Source organism: Onychostoma macrolepis, chromosome 09 (assembly GCF_012432095.1).
Source record: "Onychostoma macrolepis isolate SWU-2019 chromosome 09, ASM1243209v1, whole genome shotgun sequence".
Taxonomy (NCBI): Eukaryota; Metazoa; Chordata; class Actinopteri; order Cypriniformes; family Cyprinidae; genus Onychostoma; species Onychostoma macrolepis.
Window position 1 is genome coordinate 20398110 of NC_081163.1, and position 27245 is coordinate 20425354.

Consider the following 27245-nt stretch of genomic DNA (forward strand, 5'->3'; position numbering starts at 1 on the left):
GAGTCCATTGTGTGCTTGAGTGAACCCCAGGCTCAGGACTCGCATTGTTCAGCTGAGGTTTTCCAGGCTGCTAGGCCAACATACAGCCTTTGGAGGCGCAGTTACATTCCTCAGTGTGCTTCCAGTAAGCAGGACAGAAAGTAACACTTTGTTTAATTGCCTGTTCTGAACCCACATCCACCACCCTATCTCAGTAGGTATTGTATGTTAATATATTTTATTAGTTCCGAATAACAAATGACAAGTGAGTGGGTTGTTTGCACAGATATGTATGCAGTACTCTGATGTCAGTGTTGGTGGTGCTTGAATGTTGTTGTTTTTTAAGTTTGTTTACCATACTGATATGTTTCAGTTAAGTTTCTAAATTCATCCTCTTTAAAGAACTGCCACTTCAAATATCAGAGCAATGTTTTTCTTAAAGCACACTGTCAGCATGCTAAAACTTAACTTAAAACTTATAAGTTGCACATATAGGCAACGTTCGCACTGTCAGATTTTGGGATTGACAACCACATTTACTTACAAGTGCGAGTATTGAAATGTCTCCAGTTCACACAGCAACTTACTGTAGCTTCTCAAATACTGTCTGTATGAACATGCAATGAATGTCAAGCCTGTATTCCTTACCAGTAACCATTGTGACACTGACCGAGGTAGTATCCAAGACAGCGACGTCCATAAAACTGAAAAGTCTTATCACTTTTTGACATGACAAGTGTTCAATAGAGCTGTGAGTTCATCCGTCAAATCTTCATTAACCGACAGCAGCTTTTATATTTTGGTGGAGCATTTCCAGTGGAGGACATTGACTGGATGACAACCTTCAGATAACAAAGCTCATATACGCATCTCTGGAAGTTACGGAAACCAAACATGAAAAACCACTACTGTCGGTGCAAGTTTATGCCGTAGAACGGCTCTCTTGTACTGTATGACGTGACAGACTAGTTGTCCAGTCTGGTTCCTTTCACACAGCGTGGGTTTTCCGAGAATGCAGTTGTGAGACCTGAAAATTTATGTCTGTGAATTTGATTGTAGAATGCAGTTGTCACTCCCTCAAACTACCGTAATGTGTGTGAACACAAACCTATTAAGGACTCAGATACAGGACTGACAACCATATTCTGCTGCTGTGTCAACATGGCCATATATTCTTTTATTTAAGCACTTCTAATAAAATACTACAGCTTCATAAAAATCAATAAACTAGCCGACCCAAACAAACAGGTTGACCCGGTCCTAATGTGTGCTTCTCATCATTTGTGATATTGGGCTTTCCTGTTTAGGCTTGGCTTCACTCCTCAAGAGTGTCAAGCGAGGAAATTAAGTGAACTTGAATCCTCCACCTCCACACTGGCCAGTGAAACAGCGATTCAGTATTTATGGGTATCCGCGGTGACTGTTTGAAAAGCTTTTCCTTGGAGATGCACCAGATGGTCATTGCATGTTTGTGCAGCTTGCGAACTGTAAAGATATTTATGTCTCTTTTCCAACTGCATAGTAATATACAATGAATTTGTTGCCTCTAGAGACGTTCCATGGTTGGTTTTCTGTACTCTGGTGCTTAAATTGCATAAATGAGAGAACAAAAAAAAAAAAAAAAAAAAAACAGTCTTTAAAAATAGCAATATCATAAACTGAAGTTAGTTCAGCTTCTGCAATGCTTTTTTAAAAGCGTATAGTGTAGAATTAATATCCTGCCAAAAAACATAAATTGATTTTTTTTTTCTTTTAAGTTGTGATGTAGACTGGCATCTGCTCATTTGCTTTCTTTGGTGGGGTTGTTTACTCTTGGTTATGCAGTTGGGAACTCATCCTCTAATTTATCAGTCACCACTAGTTCAGTTTATGCTCATCATTCCCTTGTGTATAACACATCAGAGGGAATATTTAAAACAACAACAAAATAGTGCAAGCTATCGACAATAAGAACAAAGGAAAAATGAAGGCAGATTAAGATCTTAGAGTAAACTACTATGACATGTGAATCCCGCTTGCATTGGTTGTTTCCTTGCCAAGCCTCAAACAAGCCATTAGTAATCTACAGTGACCAGCCCAGAGACCACACTGATCTTTATCAAATCAGAGGAACATAACCCAGTGCCCTCAGTAAACCGCTAATATCTATTAGACTTTCCGCACTGCATTAATAAGATGCCAGACAATTCGATAAAAATGTAACACACAAACCTATTGATGCAAAACCACAAAACAAATGTCTAAAATTGATGCCCCAAAACATATTAAGCCTTTATAAAAAATCTAACCTCAAGTGTGAATGTATTCCATACAATCATTTGAATACAATTTTCTGTACAGTTAATTGCGATTAATAATTAAAAACAAACAAAAAAAGAAAGAAAGAAAAATAGAAAACAACTATATGAAGTAGGGCTGGGCGATAAATCGATTTTATCGATTAACTCGAATGTGTAGTTTACATCAATTTGTTTGAATGAAAACCGGTTTTCTCTTTAACATCCGCCGACGCTCCCCTCTAGGCTTCCGTAGTCCCGAATGGGCTCAGCCCTCCCCCCGCGCGTTTGCCATATTAGAGTTTAGGTAGGGTTTTGTTATCCTCCCGCAATCCGCCGCATCCCAACGTGTTCGCAAAGAAAATGACATGTACTGCGGAATGCGGATCCCTTACTCATTGCGCGGAATCTAGTTATAAAAACACAATTTACGGAATAACGCGGAATGTCATTGAATTTGTCAAAGTTTGGATGAATAAATCAAAAGTAGCTATTACACTTAAATGAAATCGCGATATGAACTAGTATCTGTAAATGTTAAGCTGCAAAAATACCATTTAAATATGAATCCTGCATGTCTCGTTATGAATGAATGCACAGACGCGCAGTTTCGTTTACTACACATACTGAAGCGTTTAGCGTCTGCAGTCTGGCCAAATGAGGACATAAATACATGAACAACAGTCAGTGTCTGCTCTATTACAAATATAATTTTTTTTTAAATACCCAAAACAGCGGGATTACAAAATGGAAATATAGACTAGAAAGATATTTAAACTTGCTCTGCCCTTACATCCATGACATTGACTCACTGCGGAGAATAAATACAAGATGGGAGGAAAATGTTTATTTCTTTCCCTCGCAGTTTTATCATTGGGTGATCATCATACTGTATATAGAATCGCTCTGTTCCGCGGCAGGCTTTTCTGTCGGCTGTATTTAAATGCGAGTCTGGAGTTTCCCGCTCTGTGCAGCGCGTAGTGTCACGTGTCAAAATAAACAACACGTGCTGTCAGTGATTTCCGCCTCTAGAGTCCGCTCTCGTACTGTATAATGCCAGCGGACCCTTTTCAGCCACTCCAGCAACGGTTGCAAACCGGAAAACTATCGGCATGGATCTATGCCGATAAACGATAGTTGCGGCAATCAACTATCGGTGCCGATTAATCGGCAAAACCGATGAATCGGTCGACCTCTAGTATTTACCACACATTTTACAAGATTAGATGTTTGTCAGTTTTGCTCATGATCTGCAAATCATTCTTCATTGTCCTGAGTCATCTCTCCTTACTCTGTTTATGTGGTAAGTGAAATTGTATGTACTGTAATGTAACTAACAGGCAACCGTTAGCAATTGTTATTCGTTTTCCGTGCCTTTCTGAATATGGATTCACACTTCGGGCACACCCCCTAACCCCCACGATGTCATCGTCCATGTTTATCAGAACTACCTACTATCTACTGAATAGCAAGATGTTAAACTTGTGTTTAAAGAAAACTTATCAAAAAGGGTCACATCATTTTATGTTATGTTACATTTTATGTTATGCGTTACATTTTCACTGTTTATAATGGCAGGGCCTGCCATCTTATCTCTTTGGCTTGTTGTTTCTGATTGCACTTGAACCCCAAGGGGGAAATCCAGATCAAATCCCAGAAGGGAAAATCAAAACAAAATAAAAAGTTAAAACTTGTTTTGAACAATTTCTTTGTCATCTGCAGATTGATTTTAAGTAGGAGGGAAAAAAAAAATCGATTTAAATCGTAAATCTGATTTTTTGTGAAAATTTTTTTAGGCCATATCGCCCAGCCCTAATATGAAGTCTGGATAAAAATATAAACAAGAGATAAAAAAAAAAAAAAAAAAATCACAGATGACAGCAGGTCTGGCTCATTTCTCTCACTTTTATCTGGTTTATTACCATTCTTACCTCTAGGTACTGAGAAATATACATTATTATTCAGACATAATATTATGGACCTTTTTACTCATTTGCTTTCCACTGTGATACATACAGTACTGACTATTAACTATTACATAAACCAGTGGTTCACAGCCTGGGGGCCATGACCCACTAGAGGGCCTCTGCAAACTTATTTAAGACTTCAGTCACCACTAGTTTATCAATGCAACAGATAAAAATTTAATAAAAAAGTTTTTTTAATTAATTTTTTTTTTTTTTTTTTTTTAATTAATTTAGAGGTACATATCAAATATTGTCTTGATGAACGGGAGGCCTTGGAGTCAAAAAGGTTGAGAACCACTGATGCAGAAAAGTAGATTGAGCAGGTTAATGGTCACTATGGTTATTTTAAAATACAGGTCATTAAACATTGACACAATGCATTCAAAATGACAGCAGATGAAATTCCAAGGAAACTTGTTAAATTTGTTATACGGTATATAATACAGATAGCATATAAATGTGCACTTTAACACAAACAACACTAAAATATAATAATACATCAGTCAGTGGAAATACTGAACTTTAGTTAGGAATGAAGAGGAGAAATACAAAACACTCATGAGTTCAACAACACACTCAGTCATACATCAAACCTAACACATTGAGGTGGAGGTCAAGGAAATTCCTGACAGAGGCTCAACAACAGCGTAAACAGACATAAAGAAGCTGAGTGGATCAAGTCATTCACTGTCCACACAGTCCAATGGCCACATGCTACAAGAGGGATGATGGTATTACGGCTAATCAGTAAACAGAATGACAAGCATCTGGGTCAGATCTCTGAGACCTGGACTTGAGGGCACACCCTGAATCATCATACAGTTTTACAAGTCAGAGTCAAACCTCAAGTAATAATGCAAAAAACACAACTTTTAAGCCAGGTAGATGAACTGCATTAGGTAAAAATACATGTAATATTTGTCTAGTCTAATAAAGTACCATAACCTAGTCACTGCTTAAGGAAATGTATATTCATTATTAACATTTAAAGTCACAATTAAAATCCACATTTAATGAAGCTTATTGGTGATTTATCATCCAGTGTAACTGAAAATAGGTTTTCAATTTAACATAAATCACTACATAGTCTAATAATACATTATTATAGCTTGCTGACCTGCAATAGAGCAACAAACAAGTGGTCACCCTATATAGTGAGAATATGGAGTTCACACTTGAGGAAGAAGAAGAAGAAAAACATCAATTTCATTCAGAAAAATATGCAATTTGGTGCAGATAACTCTAATTTATATGGCCAAAGAGTAAATTCAAAAACGTGATTTGAATCAAACGAGATTTTTACAGTATATCCGACTACTTACATAAAATGCTAAATAGCAGTTGTCACTTAATATGCCAGTTATACATTTTAGTAAGATTATACCTAAAGGCTTAGTTTAAAACTGTAGTTTTAATTGTGGGGGGCAAAACATAATGCAATTAAATGCAATATGACGGTGTACAAATAAACTTTCCTCAAAAGTCTGTTGTATGTATCATATTTGATGTACGATTTTGAAAAATGATGTATGGATAATCAAGTAGCCCAAGTTGCTTCTGTTCAGTTCATTTTCATCTTGAAATATAAATTTAGTTCTTATGTTTACTTAATAAAAAGGCCTTTTGCCTGCTAAAATAGAATGAACTATGAATCGGGGTCAGAAGGCATGTAGTAGATTGTGTATTACAGGTTTTCCAGCAAAGTTTTTATCATGTTAATAATTCCGAGGCCTTACAAATTCATGTATCAAATATGATACACTGGTTTTATAGAGTTAAGATGCATGCAATGGCAGGAAAAAAAGGCCAGCCTGAGAGCACCGTTTCTCATTTCATATGCAAAGACATTGTTTACATTAAAATCAAAGGCATAACAGTAAAAACAGCATCAGGTTTTGGCACAAATACATTTTATGTGGGTGCTTGACTTCCTAATCTCATCAGTTCAAGTCAAGGTGATTAAAATTACAAAGCTGAAAGTAAAGACTTCTCATATTTGTCAAGTTAAAAGTGCCAAGCACATCTCTAGTCACCACCAGAGATGTCTAGTTTCACTGTACTTTTCTCCCAGGATTATGTAACAAGAAAATAGCCTCAAACAGCAGTGAACAATGGAGAGCTCAGAGCATTCTCTCTGTCATACTGGAGTATCAACGTGACTCAGTAGGCAAGTTTCTGTCAGAGCAGAGACTGAAAACTAATGCCTAGGATTCAACCTTGAGCTTTAATAAAGGTCACCTTTTAAATTGTTTAAGGGTGTATTCACACCGGTCTTGTTTGGTTCGATTGAAACAAACTCAAGTTTGTTTCTCATCTTGGTGCGGATCTTTTGGGCAGGTGTGAATACAGCAATAGCACTCGGGTGCGCACCAAACAACCGCACCGAGACCCAGCTGAAGAGGTGGTCTCGGTCCGCTTCCAAACAAACTCTGGTACGGTCCGTTTAAGGTGTGAATATGAACCGGCCTCGATCCGACCCAATTGTAAAAAGCACGCTCAGAAACACAAAGCTCACGCATATAGTGCTGTTGTATGCATTTTAATCGCTTAAATCACTTGTTTTTAAACTGCAATGCTTAAAAATGCGTGCAAATGATCAGTTTTCGTGACCATAGCGCCCACAGCAACGTGACATGAGCGCACTAAATAGGTTAAAGCTTGCCGCAAAGCCCCAGCAAAAGTTACAATGAATATGTCTGGAGGAAATAGTAAGGATATATTTGAATTATTTAATTAACAAACTAGTGTTTTCTGAGTCAGTGTCACAAAGATTAAGTTAAAAATCCTGACTCGCCATCTCCTCATTGGACGCTTCTTTAGAAAGAAATGTATCTTTACGGATTATAATGACAAAGTTTGCGTTTTGGATATGAATTATTTCATTTTGTAGTAATTCAAAGCTTTCTATAGATACATCATGTCTGTAAGGAAAATATTCACTGAGTTTCAGTTCATTTTTGTGAAACGATCCTGTTCAAGACCGGGACAGCAATCGCACCCTATTAGTTTTCTTTATTTTAGAGAAGCACTATGTTTTCTTGATATTGTGAGTGCACACAAATAAAAATAGAAGCTTTACAGTTCTGAACGATGTATTACCCGTACCTTTATGAGCAACAATTTTGGCATATTTAAAGGGGTGGTTGATTGCAATTTCACTTTTTAACGTTAGTTAGTGTGTGATGTTGCTGTTTGAGCATAAACAATATCTGCAAAGTTGCAGCGTTGAAAGTTCAATGCAAACAGAGATATGGTCTTTTAAAATTCTGGAAGTTTAATGCATACAATAACGGCTGGTAAGGGACTACAACGAACTACTTCCCGGGTCTGATACGTCACTGACCCAGATAAACCCCGCCCTCGGGAACATGTAACGAAGGGGGCGAGGCCATGCTGTGCTGCTTTAGAGAAGAGGAAGCGAAAACTAGGGTTGCATGTAAAAATCTATTCATATATGAATCGTGATTCTGTCTTCTAACAATTCTAATGGATTCACAAGTTTCAAAATCAATGTTCTAAAGCAGCGGTTCTTAATACTGTTCCTGGCGTCACCCTGCTCTGCATCTCTCTCTCTCTCTCTCTCTCTCTCATTCAGATCGTCGGATCAGCTCCAACAAACTGTTCCAATTATACATTTTCACATAGCAATGAGAAGCATTATACATGGACTTGTGTGTGGTTCCACTGATGTCCTGAAGCGCGCCTTCAGCTTCCACTCTCTACATAAACGATTGGATATGCACCTAGCACACATTTAGCTATAGGTTAAATGTTTAAACTAACATTTTGATATGCTTTAAGTATTTTATATCTATAGATTTTATTTTCGGCACATCGTATGACATTGTCTCATTTGATGCTCAAGTTTCTTCATATTGCGTTAGTATCTCATAACAGCAAATCAGTAAAAGAATAAAAATTGCACTACGAAAGATCTCCATGATTAGCCTGTTTTTGCAGTTCCTGTTTTCCTTGCTTGAGAATTTCTGTCCAATGAATGGATGACCTTGGCACAGGTGTGGTTTTGTTTACAATTTCTGGTTCACTTGCAAAAAGGGCAGTGTGAAAGCGAACCGCACCAAACAAAAAAAAAAATATATACACCCCAAGTTTTCTTCTTGACTCACACAATGCAACCAAGCAAGAGTGTATCACAACAAGTACAACTGGCAAGAACTGACCAAACAGACTTGTTTATGAAGACCCTAGTCAATCAAACACACGTACACTTGAATATATTAGTCAACTCACCGGCAAATCAACACTGACATCTGTGCCATCTAACAAAGACACTCGGCAGGTGATGATGGACTTGGCCTCTCCAGCAGCAGGGATGTGTGTTGTGGCTCTCTGGGCTTCCCGGAGTCGAGTTTTCTCGGCATGTTTGCGGATGGACCGCCGGCCCAGAGTCCGGCGAAGGAAGCTCAGCATATTCAGGAAGATTCGTTAGTCCAGTCTGGAAGAAAGAAACAATCTCAGTTACAAATTACAACTTGCTATAGTTCTTACTTATAACCACAGTTTAACTGTGGAATCTAAAATAAGACCATTACTGAATAGATGGCACCTTATTTCTTTAAGAAAATTTTACTAAAATCTTGTGCAACATGTATAGTAACTATTATTTAACTGAAGCATTCTGAAATAAGACCACGGTTAGGAAAAACATAAGGTTACGTCAAGACAACTATAATTTCCATAAAACAAACTGTGGTATTTATGAAAAATAACGTGGTAAAATATTTAGAGACTCTAGATACAACTGCAGTTAACTAAAATTGCTACCTTCACTCTCACTAACTATAATTTCACTGTGGTAAATATTCATAATAGACAGTGGTCCGTTTAAAATATCGGTTGACAAAGCGTGAAACGTTTAACGCCGCTGTCAGGCGAGCACTGTTGAGGTTTAGAGCTAAATTGTAGCGAGAGGCTCACGATCATCACGCGCTGACTGACTGAACTCCACTGACACCTGTTTGCTCAAGAAAAAAAGATGCGCACAATTTACATTTAACGGCGGAACGACCTAAAAACGTTGAGTTTATTTAATAACACAAATAGCTAGAAGTTACTATACGGCTGTAATATGGTTCCGATATCTCTCGCGCCCACCTCCGGGATGACCGCGCTAGCGGCGCGAATCCACTTGTTGATCCTCAGACCACAGACAAAAGCGATACTTACAGCAGACTGATTGATGTTCCGCCAATGAAAAAGTCCTCTAGCCTCGGCCGTTATCAATAAACAACTTTGTGTTTTGAAATATCCATCTTCTACGCCGCAGGGTGGCCCATCCACCTTATGTTTTTGGAGGTAAGTATAACTGGTATTCTCCCGGTCCGAAAGATTGTGGGGTGGCTGTTTTCCCTCAGGAAATGACGTCACGCAAATCCCTAAAAGTGGATTTACATTTAAAGGGCCGGTGCGGAGTGAAAATTGCATAGTTACAATATCACAACGTTATTAAACTTACATTTATTATCTTTTAAGAAATTACAATCAGCTATTGTGTGTGACATGTTAGAAAGTTGTAAATCAGTGACTGAATAAAACTTTAGATCAAAGTCTAGTTTAACTTCCCAGTTTCACACACAAAAACATTTATGAGAACATTTTAGAACTTTGTGCACTAGAACTGCATGTCCCCCATATCTTCCAAATTGGTACTGTAGTGGTACCATAGTACAGTAATAAGATGGTAACGCCATGGTACTGAATGATTACTGATGATATATATGTATATAGTTAGTCAGGAAGTGATGTGAGAAATGAATCACCATTCACCATTATTTGTCATATATCATTTTATTCTATATTCTGAATTATTATAGCACTATCAAAGCTAAGACATTACATGCAGGTTTGCAAGAACTACATGTAAGAATGATTTGTAATCGTCTTGGAAGCGTTGGTTAGACTGAAAATAATATGATTTCATAAAATAAATTGAAAATGTATAATCTGAAGCTTTTATTTAAACTAAAAAAAAAAAAAGAAAATCTAACTTGATTTTTTTTGTTGTAAAGGAACATGTATTTCATAATTTAAATAAGTCCAAAAGTATTTAAATGTGGAATATGAAAATATTATAGTTGCTAAAAATATAAAGGCTATGGTAAATCTGAACCACTGGCTCATCTGGGCCAGCAAAAGATCCTAATTTTCTAGCTAGGAGTAACACAGCCCTCAAACAGCCAGGTGCTTACAGGTGCTCCGTATTTTTTTTTCCCCAACAGCACCACCCACTGGTTTACTCAGTGTTTCAAACTGCTTGTGAAACTAATCTTGCCAAAACCTTCAAAGGAGGACATCGAATGTACAATGTAATTTAAAAATAAATAATAATAATAAATATATATATATGTATATGTATATATATATATGTATGTATGTGTATATATATATATATATATATATATATATATATGTGTGTGTATGTGTGTATGTATGTGTGTATGTATGTATATATATATATATATATATAAATATAATACATAAAAACGACCCAGATCACACATCTTACTTTTATTTTAAAGATTTTCTTTTTAATATACAACATTGTATGTACACTTTATAATATTTTCATAAAAATGGACAAGTGGCACAACTCGACCTTCCTGTTATTTGCAGCAAATAAAACGTTAAAACTCCAGTCTACAATTGTACATCTTTGTTGAAAAAGTGCTGTCCCACAAGGCAGGAGGTGTGTAGTTTCTCCCAAATTCCATGCCATATTCCTGTTTTAAATGTTTTTTTGGTAAAACCTGTAACCTCTTCAGCATAGAAAGGAATTATTTGGTCCTAAAACCAAGGTTCTCCAGCAATTATGACTATTTTTATGACAATCATCATATGATTGACTGTAAATGTAGATAGTACCTTACAAAGAGTACAGGCGTGGATTCAACTCTGCATTCAACTAGAGATGACCTGTGAAACGGTTCAACATTTAATTTGAGAGATTATCAATGTTAATTTGATGGCTTCTAAACAAAGACTGTTCATAAAAATAGGGCTAAATTAAATAAACCAAATAAAACCGAACAGCCTGAACCAGACGCCAGCTCGAATGTGTTGAACCAGGCCTAGATCAAACCTAAACATGTGATTTGGGCTCTTACATTCACACCAACAGTACTATAAAACACACTTACACATACAGACATCAGAAACATACAGTAATAACACAACACCACACACACTGGACACACTCGCTAATGTTATCGGGATATTCTGCTACAAAGAAATAAACAGGTCAAAAATAAACAAACTCCGATTTGATCTCCCAACATGGTACTGCATTTGACACATTGTGGTGTGCAACATTCAGATTTAACAACAACACAAAAAACAGTTATTATTTGCAACACTGATGCAGCTGTTATATCACCTACAGGGATACTAAACCCTTCAATTGAATATCTGATTTTAAATGGCAAGGAGTTTATTCTTTCAGGGAATGTTTACCTCTGAACAGATCAAAATTCTAAATGACAGTTCTCTTACAATAAAACAGCAGAGGAGTGTATAAACAAAAAAAATGAATCAATCTAATTTTAAAGGAATCTTCTGTATGTTCATTTCTGTGGGTTGGTGGCCCGGAATTTATTATTCTATAGTCTCACAGGTTCTTTTATTTCATAACTAATTGTGTAATTGTGTGTCTTTTCCTGCTTCAGAAAACTTGGAATATAGAGAATATTATTGTATTTTCTGTCTTTTTATCTTGTAGGCTTTCACTGTATGGAAATGAGCAGCATGAACATTTTTCAAAACATCTCATAAAAGATCATCATATGGGTTTGGAAAGACACAAGGGTGAGTAAATAACAACATTTTCATTTTAGTATTCATTCTGCGTGAGAGTCCGAACCTATATTTTGCATCACAGATGTAATGCAAAGTGCTTTAAAGTCCTTGTTGAAAGCTTTTTAGTTTGACAGCAAAATAAATAAAAATGATTTTCATCCTGCGCCAAAAAGCGAGAACAAAGCAAACAGGAAAAGAAAAAAAAAAGATCACTGTTGTAACAAAAAGTTTTTTTTTTTGTTTGTTTTGTAAGTAGTTACTTATGTTGAATGAGCAGGGCTCAATATTGAAACTAAAACAATAAATATTTCTAACAAAAATACAAATGTTCATCTGCAGCACAGGCCTGGAAGTGAATTGTTTTGTGGGTGTTGTTTGTTTCCAAATAATAGGTGACCACATATAAAAACACTCATTCACGGGCCTGCCCTTACACACATATGGCACCAGCAATCTCCACTATATTCATTATTAACATATATATTTGTTAAAACCCTGAACACTCAAAGTCCCAACAAGTACCTAATTCACCTTTGTTAGATTTCTTTGTCACTTCTCTCTCTCTCTCTCCTCATTGAAGCCTGGCATATAGTCTCTTTGCCAGCGTAAAGTGCAGAAGTGCTTGGTTTATATGTCCTGTGTTCCTGGCTCGAGATACTTCTCCATCACTCTGTCACGGAGCTGTAACATCATCATGTGGAGAAGATCTTGTCAGTGAATTTCAGCATCATTTTCGGGAAAAGCTGGCATTGCATTAGTTGGATTCGTACAGCGTGGACTTGAGCGGTTTCACCAGGCCCTCCTCGTAAACCTTCAGTATTGCCTCACACACAAACTTGAACTGGCTCTGAGAAGACAGAGAACAGAGGGGAAGTCATGGTGAATGTAAGATGTGCCAGTCTATCAAGCAAGAGCAGCCAAGTGTGATGACAGTATGTGAAACTGGGATGAGAGCATAATTCATGGACTGAGAGAGAAGGATAGAGAGAGACGGGAGAATGCACATAGAACCACTGTGGAAAAAAACGAAAGACATTTTGCATGTTAAGAAGCAGAAAATAAGATGTGGACAGGAAGAAATGAAAGTCAAGAAAATATAGCTCAGGACAATCCTTTAAAATCATTCACCAAGTGAAGCCAGAACAGCAAATCATGATCAAATTTATGTACACTACCATTCAAAGTTTGGGGTTGGCAAGAGTTTTAAATGTTATTGAAAGAAGTCTCAACCACGGCTGCATTTATTTAATCAAAAAATGAAAGCAAAAAAATAATAATATTGTTACACATTACAATTCAAAATAACTCTTTCTATTTGAATCCTGTGATGGTGAAGCAAAATGTTCAGCAGCCATTACTCCAGTCTTCAAAGTCACATGATTCTTCAGAAATCATTTTAATATGCTGAGCTGGTGCTCAAAAAACCTTTTACACTTATTATTATCAATGTTAAAAACAGTAGTTTTTGTGGAAACTTTGTTAAAAAAAAAACACAGTAAATGTCTTTACTGTCACATTTGATCACTTAAATGCATCCTTGCTGACTACAAATATTAATTTCTTTCTTCAAAAACTTACTGACCCCAAACATTTGAATGGCAGTGGATGACCAATAGAAAAAGTGATGCCTTAGTTACACCACTAATGAAAAAGCACAGAGTGGGCATGTAGTGCACAAGTGTTTTCACTGAGCATCAACCCATTCTCTTTCCTGCTGTCTAATTAGTGTGGTCTCATGGTCAGCAGCCTCTGGGCTGACAGGTATCATTAAAGTAAAGCAGATCACGTTGGAATCACAGCTCTGGGAGTCCCAGCTTAGACAAGACCCCTTTCTTCTTTTATAGATGTGGAAACATTATACCCTGCTGCTGTTTTAAATGTAAGTAATATAGTTTTTTTGTTGTTTATTTAACATGTCATCATTAGCTATATAGTATTCTGCCTCTTCCCAGCAACTGAAGGCAGAAAGCCAATGATAAACCCCCAATGGATTACTGACGAAGGCAATGGCAGGAAGAAAGATGGTGGGCGGGACTTACAGGCGTCTGAATCATCATGGCCCTCTGATCCCGCATGGTTCTCACAATTTCTAATGGATACACCGGCTGGCCACACTCCATCAGACACATTGCCGTCTCCATGGTGATGAGAACTCCCGTCCGGCCAATCCCAGCGCTGGGATATGACAGTAAGCCAAGACTTAATTACACTGTAATTCACTTTAGATAACTACATTTAGAAACTACTTTGTGATATATATATATATATATATATATATATATATATATATATATATATATATATATATATATATATATATATATACACATGAATTACCTGCAGTGGACCACAACGGGCTCGTCCTTCCCAGCTCGTTTACTTCGGACCAGAACCACGAAATCCAGGAAGTCCGTTGACTCATCTGGTACACCGTGATCAGGCCACGCCAGGTACTGGATTTGGGTCATTTCCCTGCTTTCCCCACTCTTACAGCACACAGAACAAAGCAACAAACACAAAATGACAATGTTATAATGGGATCGTGACAAATGAATATTGTAAACAAGAACCTGGAGTTAAGTAATTTCAAGTAAGCACTAGTTTAAAGGGACAGTTCACCCAAAAATGAAAATAAGTCATCATTTACTCACCCATTTACTCATGTCATTACAAAACTTCATTTTGTCAGTCTCAATGTTTTTTTGTACATACAATTAAAGTCAATAGGTTGCAAAATTGTTTGGTTACCAAATTTAGAATATCTTTTTTTGTGTTCCACAGAAAAATAGTCAAGAGTTTCAAAATGACACAAGGGTGAGTAAATGACAATTCTTTATTTTTAGGTGAACTATCCCTTTAAGAAACTAAACCATCAATTTGGTAGCATTCTCAGGAACTGCAACATTACGTGGTTCAAGTTAAGAATATAATCAGACAGTTAACGTGCAAATCTGTAATAAAACTCACCTCGATGTGAGTAAGAGTCATATCCCGAACCAAGAAAGCAGAGTTTCCTTCCTCAGTCTGGCAGGAAACCTGAAAGCCGCCGTATGTGGCGCTACCTGAGGGGTTCGGCCAGTACTGATGGCACTTCACCTGTGGTAGCAAGGAATCAAATGTCGTAAGCTCGTAAAAATGACGTAAAAATAAAACCATCACAGTAACAATGTCAGAGCGGTATACATACACGTCCTCGCTCAACCTGAGTAGTAAGCATGACTACCAAAGAGGAGCCCTGCTCCCACATCATCTGCCAGAAATCCGGACATGTATTGGGCAGTGGCCCCTGGCAGGCGATATAGCGGTTTATGAGACTGGAGGCAGGGATTTCCATCTGCGAATATGACAAAACATCGTTATGAGGGGCTATTAATCATAGTCCATCATTCCTTGAGTGTTTGAGTTTGGTGGAGATAATAAAATAATTATGAGTCACTTACATTGATGTAATTTGCATTGATGTAGTCGTCTGTGCCTTTCAAGATGACTCGAGTTGCATCATCTGACAATAAAACAACAAAAACGTATTTATGTTTTATCAATTCCACTGGTTATTAGTAAAAAGGAATGGCATGCAGCGATACTCACAAGGTGAGATGTCTCTGTAGCGGTTTTTGGAAAGATTCTGAGGTAATTTGGCACATGACATTGTCATTCCAGGCCTTTTCCGATACAGTTGCTTTAAAATAAAAGGAAGTCAGTCAGTCTACAAAAATCCCAATGAATGAAAACTCATTAACAGACACACATCTTATGACCTTCAGTATTCAACCTTGCTATTCAAATATTTCTCTCATAAACCATACAGAAATCTGGTAGGATTGTGTCTGACATATGAGCTGTATAAGAGGCAATTCTCGGAGAACACGTTTTAAAGCTTAAAAGCGTGAGACAGTAAAATGTAAAAATGCAAGTTCTAAAGACACATTTTTCTTTCACCTTAAGCATTTGCATTTTTTTAAATGTGTCATGCATGAGATGTCGCAAAAGATGCCAACACAACAGTCAAACACAACTGTCCATAGAAAAGCAACAGAAACACAGTGGAATGCAAAAATGTGTTCTGTGTGAAACAGCCCCTTACTCCTCAAATTCAAGCATTTCAATAATGGATCATTCCACCCGGTGCTTTGAGTGTAAATCCATGCACTATATGCAAATACAACATATATCATATCTTATTTAACAGTAAATCTGGCCCAAACTGGATACTTCATGGCAGGGAAGCCTTTTCAGCACATAAATAATGCATGTTTCTGCACTGTAAAACTAGTATCTTAAATCCTGCAGGGGTTTAGTGACAAGTGTTTTACACAGGAACATGTCTCCTTCAGTAATATATTGCACATCTTGATCAACATTTTCACATACATGAGCCCTACACACGCTAACAGGAAGATATTAGGGCTGCCTGATGAAAGACAGGAAGTAATAGGAAGTTCTTTTGATATGACCACATCCTGAATAACCCTGATTGCTCTAGATTTCAGAACATGCTGTAAAAGAGTAATTTAGATAAACAATTGCATAGAAACTTGAACTGCTCTTTTGCCTTGGAGAACAAATGACAAATTATTTTTGTTTTGTTTCAGAATCAGTTTGTTAACTCACATCAAACTGGGCCAATATAGTAGCACTATTGAGACCCTCCTTTAACTGCAGCATCGAGTCCCTCCAGGCGTCCTGGTCCAGCTGCGATGGGTCTGTGGGAGATTTCTCTGGGATATATTGAAAATCCGGTTCGGTCTCCAATTTCTCCTCAACCACATCGTAGATAGCTACACAAAGAAATCCACAGAACTGGAAATTATTTTTCCCTAACAAGAACCATACAAAGTGAATAAATCAATCGTCAAATGTTGTCTTTATACTTAAGTTTGGAAATCGTAATTATAATCCTTGCATTTAAAGTGATTTCGGTATCATACCATGTAAATACCAAGATATCCCTAGGATTTAATTTATTGTAAAGGTGTTCATGTGAACTTTTAGCGTAAATTTACACTACCATTCAAAAGTTTGGGGTTAGGCTTTTTTTTTTAATGAAATGAATAATTTTATTCAACGAGGATGAATTGATGTGATAGTAAAGACTCAACATTGATAATAATAAATGCAGCAAAAGACTAGTGTATGTATCAGACCAGTGCTCACCATTGGGCCGCACCAACAGGATGAGCTCCCCCGAGTGGCTCTCACAGCTGGCCTTGATGAACATGACCACCTGATCATGCGTGTGCTCTGCAATATCTCGACCGTTGATCAGCACAACCTGATCGCCCTCATTTAGTCGAGGCACACACAAATCAGCCTAGAGAGGCGGCACAGACAGAAAATTATGAAATTCTCAAAGTACTTGCCATTAGATGACTATTTTAATGCATGATTCTGATTATTCTAAAAGAAATATCAAGCAGGACAATTCCATGTCCAATTTTGAATGGAGAGCAGCATAAATTCATGAGCACAGGCATAAACAAAACACTCACATACAGGACAGTTCACTGCTAATCCTATAGGTGTCACTCTTCAATGAATCTGTCTTTATGGTCTTCAGCTGTAATACCAGCTGCGCTATAAAGGGTAATACTACAATATTTATGGCAATAAACAGCCTATTAAACATACCGATGTTCCAGGCGCTACTCGAGACACGATAATGGGCATCTTCTGATCAGAGCCGCCCTAAAAAGGAGAGAGAGAAAGATGATTTCACAGAGGCAAGTGGAATCATTCAATCTTCAACAATCAGTCACAGAAAATGACAGATGCAGAGCATTTTACCTTCACGTTAAACCCAAATCTTCCGTTCTCATCCGGTTTCATCTTGATCAGGACAAGATTGTCATGAGGAATGACTCCATTGGGCTAAACGTGAGAAAAAAAAAAATACAATAATGTCAACATTTGCATGTCAGTTTCTCTGTTCATGTACACTGCACTGGTTTTAGCTAATTTGCATTGATTTCCGTTAAGTACAGGTTTTGGTTGGTTTGAAAGCAGTGTATGGACTTGGCACCTTCATGCATTTCTGACTGTCTGTTCAAACATGTTTCCAAGTCATTGTTTGAGATCTTCCTAAGCTGTTTTATTTGCACACCGACATGCAAACCTTCTGAGATCAGGTGAAGCTGCTTAAAGGGACAGTTCACCCCAAAATGAAAATTCTGTCTTCTTTTTTACTCACCGTCAAGTTCTTCCAAACATTTATGAGTTTCTTTCTTCTGCTAAACACAAAAGAAGATATTTTGAAGAATGTGGGTAACCAAACAGTTTCTGGTTTCCTTTGACTTCCACAAACAATTGTTTGGATGCCCACTTTCAGAGAAAAGAAATTCATGTAACTTAAGGGTGAGTACATCATGACAGGATTTTCACTGTTGGGTGAACTATCCCTTTAAAAGGCCATTACACCCCCAAAATTTGAAACTGAAATTAAACAATTTCCAACAATTCACATTTCTGAACAGCTTCTGAAGACAACTCATCTTTTTCCCTCAAGTAAAATTAATTTTAATCTTTTATTGTCATCCTTATTTTTATTTGTTTTGTCATTTTATAATGAATTAAACACTGTATTTTATCTATTACAGATACTGCATACATAAAATGTATTATTAGATTTCACAAACATTGCTTCGTAAAAGATATAAAAACCCTTCAAAATATTAACTCACACAAAGGCAGTGAAAAAGATTTATGTGCAATGAACTGCATGCACCAAACCACCAAGAGCTTTATTACTTTTTGAAAGTGCAACCACATCAGCGGTACACCATAGAAGGGAGGAACACAGGACTATTAATGCCAACTTTGGAAAGAGGAACAACAAAGTAGCAAACAGACGGTCTGGGTCGAGTGAGTCAGTTGATGAATTCTTACCGTGGCCTTTTCTGTTGCTATAGGGACATCGTACATTTCATTGATGTGGTTGTCCAAGTCCTGTTGGGAGTGGGACAGTATAAGCTGGCTCAGGTTCTTCCGGGACTGTTTGGGTGGGAGGGCAGGGGCGGACCTTCCGGAGACCTATTAAATTAAGAGAGAAATTTAAATAAATATAGAAATAAAAGAGCATCAAAAGACATACTTCAAAATATCTCCTTTTGTGTTTCACGGATAAAAAAAGAGAGTCAAACATGTTTGGATCGACTTGAGCACAAGTAAATCATGTCAATTTCATTTCAGGATGAAATTGCCCTTCAATAAAAGAGCTCCAATACCATCGATTTTGTCCAGCACATGAATGACAACTCATCAAAATTTTAGATGTAGCAACTAGCTATCAGAGACGTCAAACAGGTTCAGCACAATTCAGCTCAATACATTTCATTCAGTTAACTGACCACATTATACTGTGACAATCCAGTGAACCGCTGAATTATGCAACACATTGTGTTTTAGCTTTCACACTTGGGTGCACACTTCCAATGAACAGCACACCATGTGGCCATGAGTATCTGAGTGTGTGTTTGTATATAGGGTGTAAGGGTGTGAGCGTCTGCATGTGTGCGGTGGCTGCCACTGACCCCGTTTGGCTTTTATGTTCACTTCTAGTCGTTTTCTCACCCCAGCATGGTGTCAGAAAGTGACCGCTCTGACCTAAAACCGAACACATCACGCCCATACAGAGCAGCTGAGCAGGTCAAAGGTCACCCAGAGCAAGTGATAGCAGAGACATACAACACAACCAGAGTAGTCTGACTCTCAAACAGTCAAAAATAACATTGCAAAACTAGAATTCTGGAAGTCCTGTTGGGTTCTGACTTCTGAGTTTGGGCAGCAGGTGTTTCTTTCTTCATTTAGGTCTTGTGACAGACACAAACAAGCATATGCTGAGCATGTGTGTGCACACATGTCTGCATGTTGGTTTATTCTTTAGGTGTGCAGGAAGATAAAGCAGAAGAGAAAGTATTATGGAACATATATTTGTGTTAAGAAATAGGTATTCATATCCAGTTCCTCAAATGATACAAAGCATAATGACAATGATGACATATAGCATCACCTCCTCATTACAGTGTCTATTTTGCATTTCAATTTTCTGTGATTAATCAAGTTCAAACTTTGTTGTGAAGAAACGTTCATTTACACCTTGTTCTAACATATATCTGACGATGTGCATTACACATTGCCAGACGTTGGACTAATTAGATTCCACTGTGGGCAGGGCTACCCAAAGCAATTCACATGTATGCATTTAACAGATACTTTTATCCAAATTGACTCACAACAGAGAATATAAGCAATTTGTCACATAGCAAACAATATTTGTAGTATATGAATACGGGCAGCTCAGCAACGCCACAGAATTAGAAACCAAGCAATTGACAGAACGTCCAATCACACATTACATTTTGAAGCTGTGGCAGGTTAGGATGTAGGTGTTATACTAATTTGCATTTTTAGAAATTGTATAGATTGTAAACACATAGAAACTTTTTAGGAATGAATAAATTGCAAGCATTAGAAAAAACGTAAAATGTAAAAATATAGCTGGCACCAGTAAATATTTTCTATTGTAACATATGCTATAATCATGTCACATTCTAACAATAGACATTCTTATAATGCACACAAATAAACCTCAATCTTGCAATAAAACTCACTTAAAGTGATTCACCTAATTAAGTTCACCCAAAAATGAAAATGCAGTCATCATTACTCACCCTCATGTCATTCCTAACCTGTTTGACTTTTTGTTTGGGGGGTTCGTCATGTGACACACAGCAGCACAATGTTTTATTTATTTTTTCCTTTTTATTCGAAACATTCCCAAACGCATTAACTATATCATGAAATATCTTGATTCTCACCTTTATAGATTATGTTGATCTATAGTGGACGATGGTCAAAGCAACCTAATAGCCTAATGTAATCTATTTACTATACATAAAAATCCACTTGGCTCAAAAATCTGAGGGGGCACGTGCCCCCTCACATTGAATGGGCATGACGCCTCTGACTATCATTATATGGACAAAAAAAATACAATAGAAGTCAATGGAAACTGAAAATCTTTGGTTATCAACATTCTTATATTTTGTGTTCTTTACAAAAGAGAAAGAAATGCATAGGGGTTTGGAATGACATGAGGGTGAGTAAATACTGACAGAATTTCCATTTCCATAAATGAACTATCCATTTAAGCATTTTTGTGACACTGCAGGCGCTGTCAAATGACTTTGCTCGGTCACATCTGACTCTTCTTAAAAGCAATCTATTAACAATACGTTTTTTTTTCCCCCTCTGATAATCTGTCTGATAATGGCAACATTATCAGACACATTATTTGGTGACACCCTCCCCCAACTGTAAACAGGTCATTTCTACAACAGCTTAAAGAGTGAAACAAAGGAACAGGGGATGAGATGTTATATATCTATTAAACTAGCTTAGCAAACCAAGTCAAAACAACCACATGCCATGCAAATAGCCTATCTGCCACTGGCAATGTCATTAAGCTTAAGTATACTGCAGACCTATTCAAGAGGATCACAAAGAGCTTGACATGTTTACCATGCACCGTTAAAATCCAAAGCTCTGTGCCCAACGCTATGAGAGCGGTAAACATGTTTTACAGCTGTGCAGCGTGCGTTTAGTTTCCATTTGGAGCCATTTAAGGGCGCAGACAGAGGGTGGTAGCTGTGATTGGAAGGCAGAGACAAAACAAACAGCCAATAAAAGATGGTTTTGGTGCAGTAAAACCACTTTTCCCATTTGAGGAATAGACTTGAGCTTCTGTTTTTTTACACTAAATTATGTGGCTTCTGCAAATAGTGTTTTATAATAACTGAAATGATTTAATGTTTCAATATGTTAGAATAGCACTGTGGCATGAATAAGCAAACAGACAGGACTTAATGCATTATAAAGTGCATTAATAAAAAAAAGCGAGTATACCAAAGGTCTGCTAAAAGTGTTGGTGAGGTATTCTTTTTTTAAAGACACTTTTTGGGATTTAAGAAACTGAACGTTTTAAATAAAATGTCACTGATATTACTTTGAATAAAAATATCAGTATTTCATACATCTGACTATGACTTCTTCATAGTCTTTTCCTTAAAAGGCATAATCCACATGTTGCTATGTGGTTGCTTAAAAAAGTCTGAACACAGGAGGAAACTTAGGAAGCAGCATCACTAAAGCCAGTTTTTGAGGACGGACAGTTTTGCACTTACGGCGTAGACTCCAGGCTGATGCTGTTAGCTTGTGTAGAGGAAGCCGATTTGTGATTGGAGAAAACAGGGAGGCTGGGGGAGGCATGGATGACATGGTCCACCAGGTGACCCATGGAAGAGGGCCGTAGCCGAGGACCCTCTTGCACAAACAAGGAGTTCCTACTGTTGACAGAACATTTATAGTTGCTGTAATCCTTTTCACAAATATGTTTTATGAATGAATAAACAAATGATCTGGCTGAAGGTAATCTAAGTGTTCTTATCTATTAAAACAAAAAAAGTTTTGGCACACTAGCATTCAAGGTTACTGTAAAGGGTACAGTGTATTAGGCCTGTCACAATTATTGATCGTGGTTATTCGATCTAATCAAAATAATTTGAGATATCCATCATAATTGTGCAGTTTAAATATCAATCACATTTCCCATTCAAATAAGGATGAAAAAGAAAAAACGTAAGCGTTTAAGTCGTAATCTGGTATGGAGTAAATAATAAGGAACAAAGATAGTCAAAGGTCTTCCTTCACATGAAATGAAGGCTTGTGGGTTTAATCATTTAATGCATTATATTATCTTACATATATTATTAGACAGGATTAAATCGAGACAATTCATCTTTAGTAAAAAACAAAAACAAAAAAAAAAACACCTGATTATGACAGGCCTACAATATTAAATTAAATTAAATTAAATTAAATTAAATTCAATTCAATTCAATTCAATTCAATTCAATTCAATTCAATTCAATTCAATTCAATTCAATTCAATATTGCTTTATTGGCATGACTGTAAAAAATACAATATTGCCAAAGCTTGAAATATATGTGGAGAAATATAATACCAATGAAAAGATCAAAATAATAGAATAAAAACCTTATATTATAGTACATTATTACACTTATATTTATTAATTTTACAATCCAGAGTCTCTCTCTCTGTCTTTCTGAAAACTCCCTCTGAAGGCTTACTAATAATGCGGAAGTCTATCTCTGAATCTTTGACACCGAGAGTGACTCCCTGACTTCCTGGATGGGTAAAACTCACAAAACCTGTCAAGAATGTGTCTAGGTCATACCTGTGTCTAGGTCATATCATAGACATAGGTCTCCCTAATTCAAAGGGAGAAAAATAAGAAATTACAGTATATTTTACTTTGGGAAATTAAGCCTTTTTAGGACCATTAAAAAAAAATGGCATGCGATATTCTCATTACTGTAATGCAAGTAAAATGCATTCACTCTAGCACCTTTGTGCTGATTTAAATGAAAAAAGTTGTATTGTACAATGGTATTTTTTAAAACAACACTGTATTATAGCATTGTTTCGGATAACAATCGTCACTAGTAATAATTTTGAAAAAAAAGAAAGGAAAAAGGAAAAACAATGCACAAATGTGGTCAAAAACAATATTTAATTTTTATAAAATAAAATGAAAAAGAAAAATAATTTTTGCTTAATTTTCCTTTGGAAATATATTCTTTCTTACTATTTTTCTTTGCATTTTGGAGTGAAACAAAACAGACATGTTGTTACGGTAAAATTCACTTACGTACAGCTTACATATGCATCTTTTTCCTTTTCACTGCCCAAGCACCCTACTGAGTCGTTTCACTAAAACAGAGATGCACTCACTGGTTGGGCGTCCCAGGGGGCGAGCGGGTGGGCAGGCTACGGGTCTCCAGCCTCTCTTCAGACAGTGAGTTCCTGCTCACTGATTCCCAGTCTGTCACACCCATCAACTTTCTGCCCAGGGGCTTGCTGGGAGATCTAGAGATGAAACACATTCTGTTAATCTCCACAGCACCTCAGTAGAGCCAAAGGCTAAGGTCACTTCTAAGCGTTAAAGGGATGCTCCACCCCAAAATGAAATTTTTGTCATTAATCACTTACCCCCATGTCGTTCCAAACCCGTAAAAGCTTCGTTCGTCCTCGGAACACAATTTAAGATATTTTGGATGAAAGCCAGGAGGCTTGTGACTGTCCCATTGACTGTCAAGTAAATTACACTGTCAAGGCACAGAAAAGTATAAAAAAACATCGTCAAAATAGTCTATCTGCCATCAGTGGTACAATCTGAATTTTATGAAGCGACGAGATAAAAATAACATTTATTCAACAATTCGTCTCCTCTCTGTCTCTCTGTCTTAGCGTAGCACCATCAGTAACGCATGGATACGCTGTTTCCGTTCAAATCAAAGCGTAAATAAACGTACAATACGTATCCATGCGTTACTGATGACAGAGAATAGCGTAAACACTTTGCGTCTATTGGATGCTCTCCAAAATGGTGCTACGCTGACACAGAGAGGAGACGAGTTGTTGAATAAATGTCGTTATTTTTATTTTCTTTGCGTACAAAAAGTATTCTCGTCGCTTCATAAAATTCAGATTGAACTACTGATGGCAGATGGACTATTTTGAAAATGTTATACAATGTTATATTTAAAGTATAATGTTTTATACTTTTCTGGGCCTTGACAGTGTAATTTACTTGGCAGTCAATGGGACAGTCACAAGCCTCTCGGTTTTCATCCGAAATATCTTAAATTGTGTTCCGAGGACGAACGAAGTTTACACGGGTTTGGAACGACATGGAGGTAAGTGATTAATGAGAAAATTTTCATTTTGGGGTGGAGTATCCCTTTAACTCTCTAACAGTAATATATTATTCCTTTGAGCAACTCTATATTCATATTACGTGGACACCACGAGAGTGTTAAAATAAATCTCTTCTGTTGTTCTGAAACTTAATAATTTCATAATATTTCACCAACTGATCCTTCAAAAACAGATTACTGATTCTGTATTTTAGTACAGTATTACTTTTGTAATACTGTTCTTAATACAGATTATGGATACTGAAATCAGTTTTGTTTTGAAACAGAAAACCTTTTGTTTTATCATGTTACCTTTATGTTCTCCAGACATCGTTCTACAATGTTTTATTTATATTTCAATGTTTGACTACAGGCGTTCAGTACATTTTGACACATTAACCCCTAGTGAAATATCTCTTTCCACTGTATGGCAATTTTAGCAAATACTGACATTGAAGTGTCCAGTCATATTTTTTTTTTTCTTGTCATAATATCCACTTTGAAAGTCAAACAGAACAGTCTACTGTCAATCACTATTTTAGGAGGAAAAAATAGATCACATACAAGGTTGACTATGCTCATCTTTAGAGTTTCTCACTTGTTAACATTTCAAACAACTCAAGCATATAAATGTAAAAATTGCTGCAGGTATTTGAAAAGTTGTTACTTGTTTGTTTTCATAAGCAGTAGCACTCCAATTTAAGGTTTTTTGACTGCACCATTTTTAGTATCGGTCAACAATCTTATAAAAGACAGTTAAACATGTAAAAGACTATTTAGACAGATATTAGACTCTAAAAAGCTGCAGAACAAAAGTACTGGATTTTATCGTAAAATTTATAATATTATTAGATGTTCTATTTTTTTTTTATTATAGAAATTGACACTTTTAATCAAGGTTGCTTTGAATTAATCAAAATTGACAGCAGAGGCATTTCTGTATATTTTTATGTAATAACTGTATATGTATATTCATGTAACAACTGTTCATGTTGATTCATTAAACAATTTCTATTTTAATTAAATGCTGTTCTTCTTAACTTCCTATTCATCATAGAATCCTGAAGACAATGTATCATCGATGTTTACACAAAATACTAAGCAGTACAAAAGTTATCAGATTCTTGAGCACCATATCAGCATATGATGATTATGATTTCTGAAGGATCATGTGACACTGAAGAAAAATTCAGCTTTGTAATCATAAAAATACATTTCATTTTTAAAATATATTAACATAGAAAACAGTTTTCTTATTATAATAACATTTCACAGCATTATTTATTTATTAATTTTTAATTGAGCAAATTCAGCCTTGGTGAGCATAAGAGATCTCTTTAAAAAAAATAAAATAAGCATTTCTTGACCGTAGTCTAGTACTATAGTAGTCTGATTTGAGCTAAAGAAATTCCATTTATTACACTGTTGTTAGCAGTGATTTGATATACATTACTAAAACATAAGCTTGACAAACAGTTTTGGATATTTCAAGTAGATAGGAGCTGTACTTTCATGACTGGAAATATCTACCCGTGGGTGTTACTAAAACGGTGACCACCGAGTCAACTGACTTACTTAAAAAGGACTCTGATCTCAACATGACTCTCGATGTTTCATGTAAAGATCCTGCAAAAAATTCACCTTCTGATCCAAGTTACTCCTCCTCACCAGCTGGTAGTTTATTTTTTAAGAAAGTTCACAAGTTAATTTGCTAATGATCATTAACTGAAGATTCATATCTTAACCGGTCACCAACACAAAATCCCTGAAGTACAAGCACACATTACCTTGCAAACACTCTGTCCTTGATTCCCCTCTCCTTGCCATACTGAACAGATTGTGATTCCGTCCTCCCACTGTGAAGAGATGTATAATGTTTGTCAGGATTCGAACTGTATTTCTCAGTTTCACAACATATGATGCTTTTATATGTGGCTCTTAGTGCTCAAAGCTACAGAGTTCAAATATGTTTTATACTATAGTGACCACCAGTAAACCCTTCTAAATCTAAAAAAGCATCGCAAGATGAATTATTGATCACCTCCTCTTCCTAGTTTCCATATATCTAAAACTGGCTAAAAGAGCATCATCAATTTTTAAAATTTTATCCTCAGGATTTACTAGAGTATTTGTTAGTGTCGACTAAGGTCAAGCCTTTTGGTGACTGTGGCCTCCCTCAGCACACACGTGACTACAGCAGATGACAAGACTAAAAATAAAAAATCTATGAATTTATGCTTAAAAAAAAATGAATGCCACACAAAATTAACGTTTTGGAATGTTTGGAATTTGTAAAAACAACTTTACAATTTTTTACACAACAAGCGGTCAACTATAAGAATGACCTGCTGACTATTATATAATCATAATAACTTTTTCCAGCTATTATTGCAAATTTTATTTGTAAATAATCTTAAATGTATTAAAAATAATAACT

At 36.5% G+C, this 27245-nt stretch overlaps 2 protein-coding genes across 7 annotated transcripts in view; both read right to left on the reverse strand.

The window, feature by feature from the left end:
- Positions 1-9598, reverse strand: part of epb41l5 (erythrocyte membrane protein band 4.1 like 5) — a 51389-nt gene extending 41791 nt beyond the window's left edge. For all 6 annotated transcript variants that reach the window (XM_058786930.1, XM_058786929.1, XM_058786928.1 and 3 more), the window contains exons 1-2: positions 9410-9598; positions 8474-8678 (exon numbers count right to left, since the gene is read on the reverse strand). In XM_058786930.1, the coding sequence (XP_058642913.1) occupies positions 8474-8653 (180 nt within the window). In that variant the 5' untranslated portion in view covers positions 8654-8678; positions 9410-9598. The remainder of the gene's footprint in view (positions 1-8473; positions 8679-9409) is intronic.
- Positions 9599-10741: 1143 nt separating this feature from the next.
- ptpn4a (protein tyrosine phosphatase non-receptor type 4a) overlaps positions 10742-27245 on the reverse strand; it is a 67153-nt gene continuing 50649 nt past the window's right edge. Inside the window, 16 exon segments of the mRNA XM_058786666.1 lie at positions 10742-12881; positions 14074-14209; positions 14372-14520; positions 15002-15130; positions 15222-15368; positions 15475-15536; positions 15623-15713; positions 16646-16812; positions 17189-17345; positions 17663-17719; positions 17819-17902; positions 18917-19060; positions 19561-19569; positions 22209-22374; positions 23844-23978; positions 26596-26664. Of these exon segments, the coding sequence (XP_058642649.1) occupies positions 12789-12881; positions 14074-14209; positions 14372-14520; positions 15002-15130; positions 15222-15368; positions 15475-15536; positions 15623-15713; positions 16646-16812; positions 17189-17345; positions 17663-17719; positions 17819-17902; positions 18917-19060; positions 19561-19569; positions 22209-22374; positions 23844-23978; positions 26596-26664 (1795 nt within the window). The 3' untranslated portion in view covers positions 10742-12788.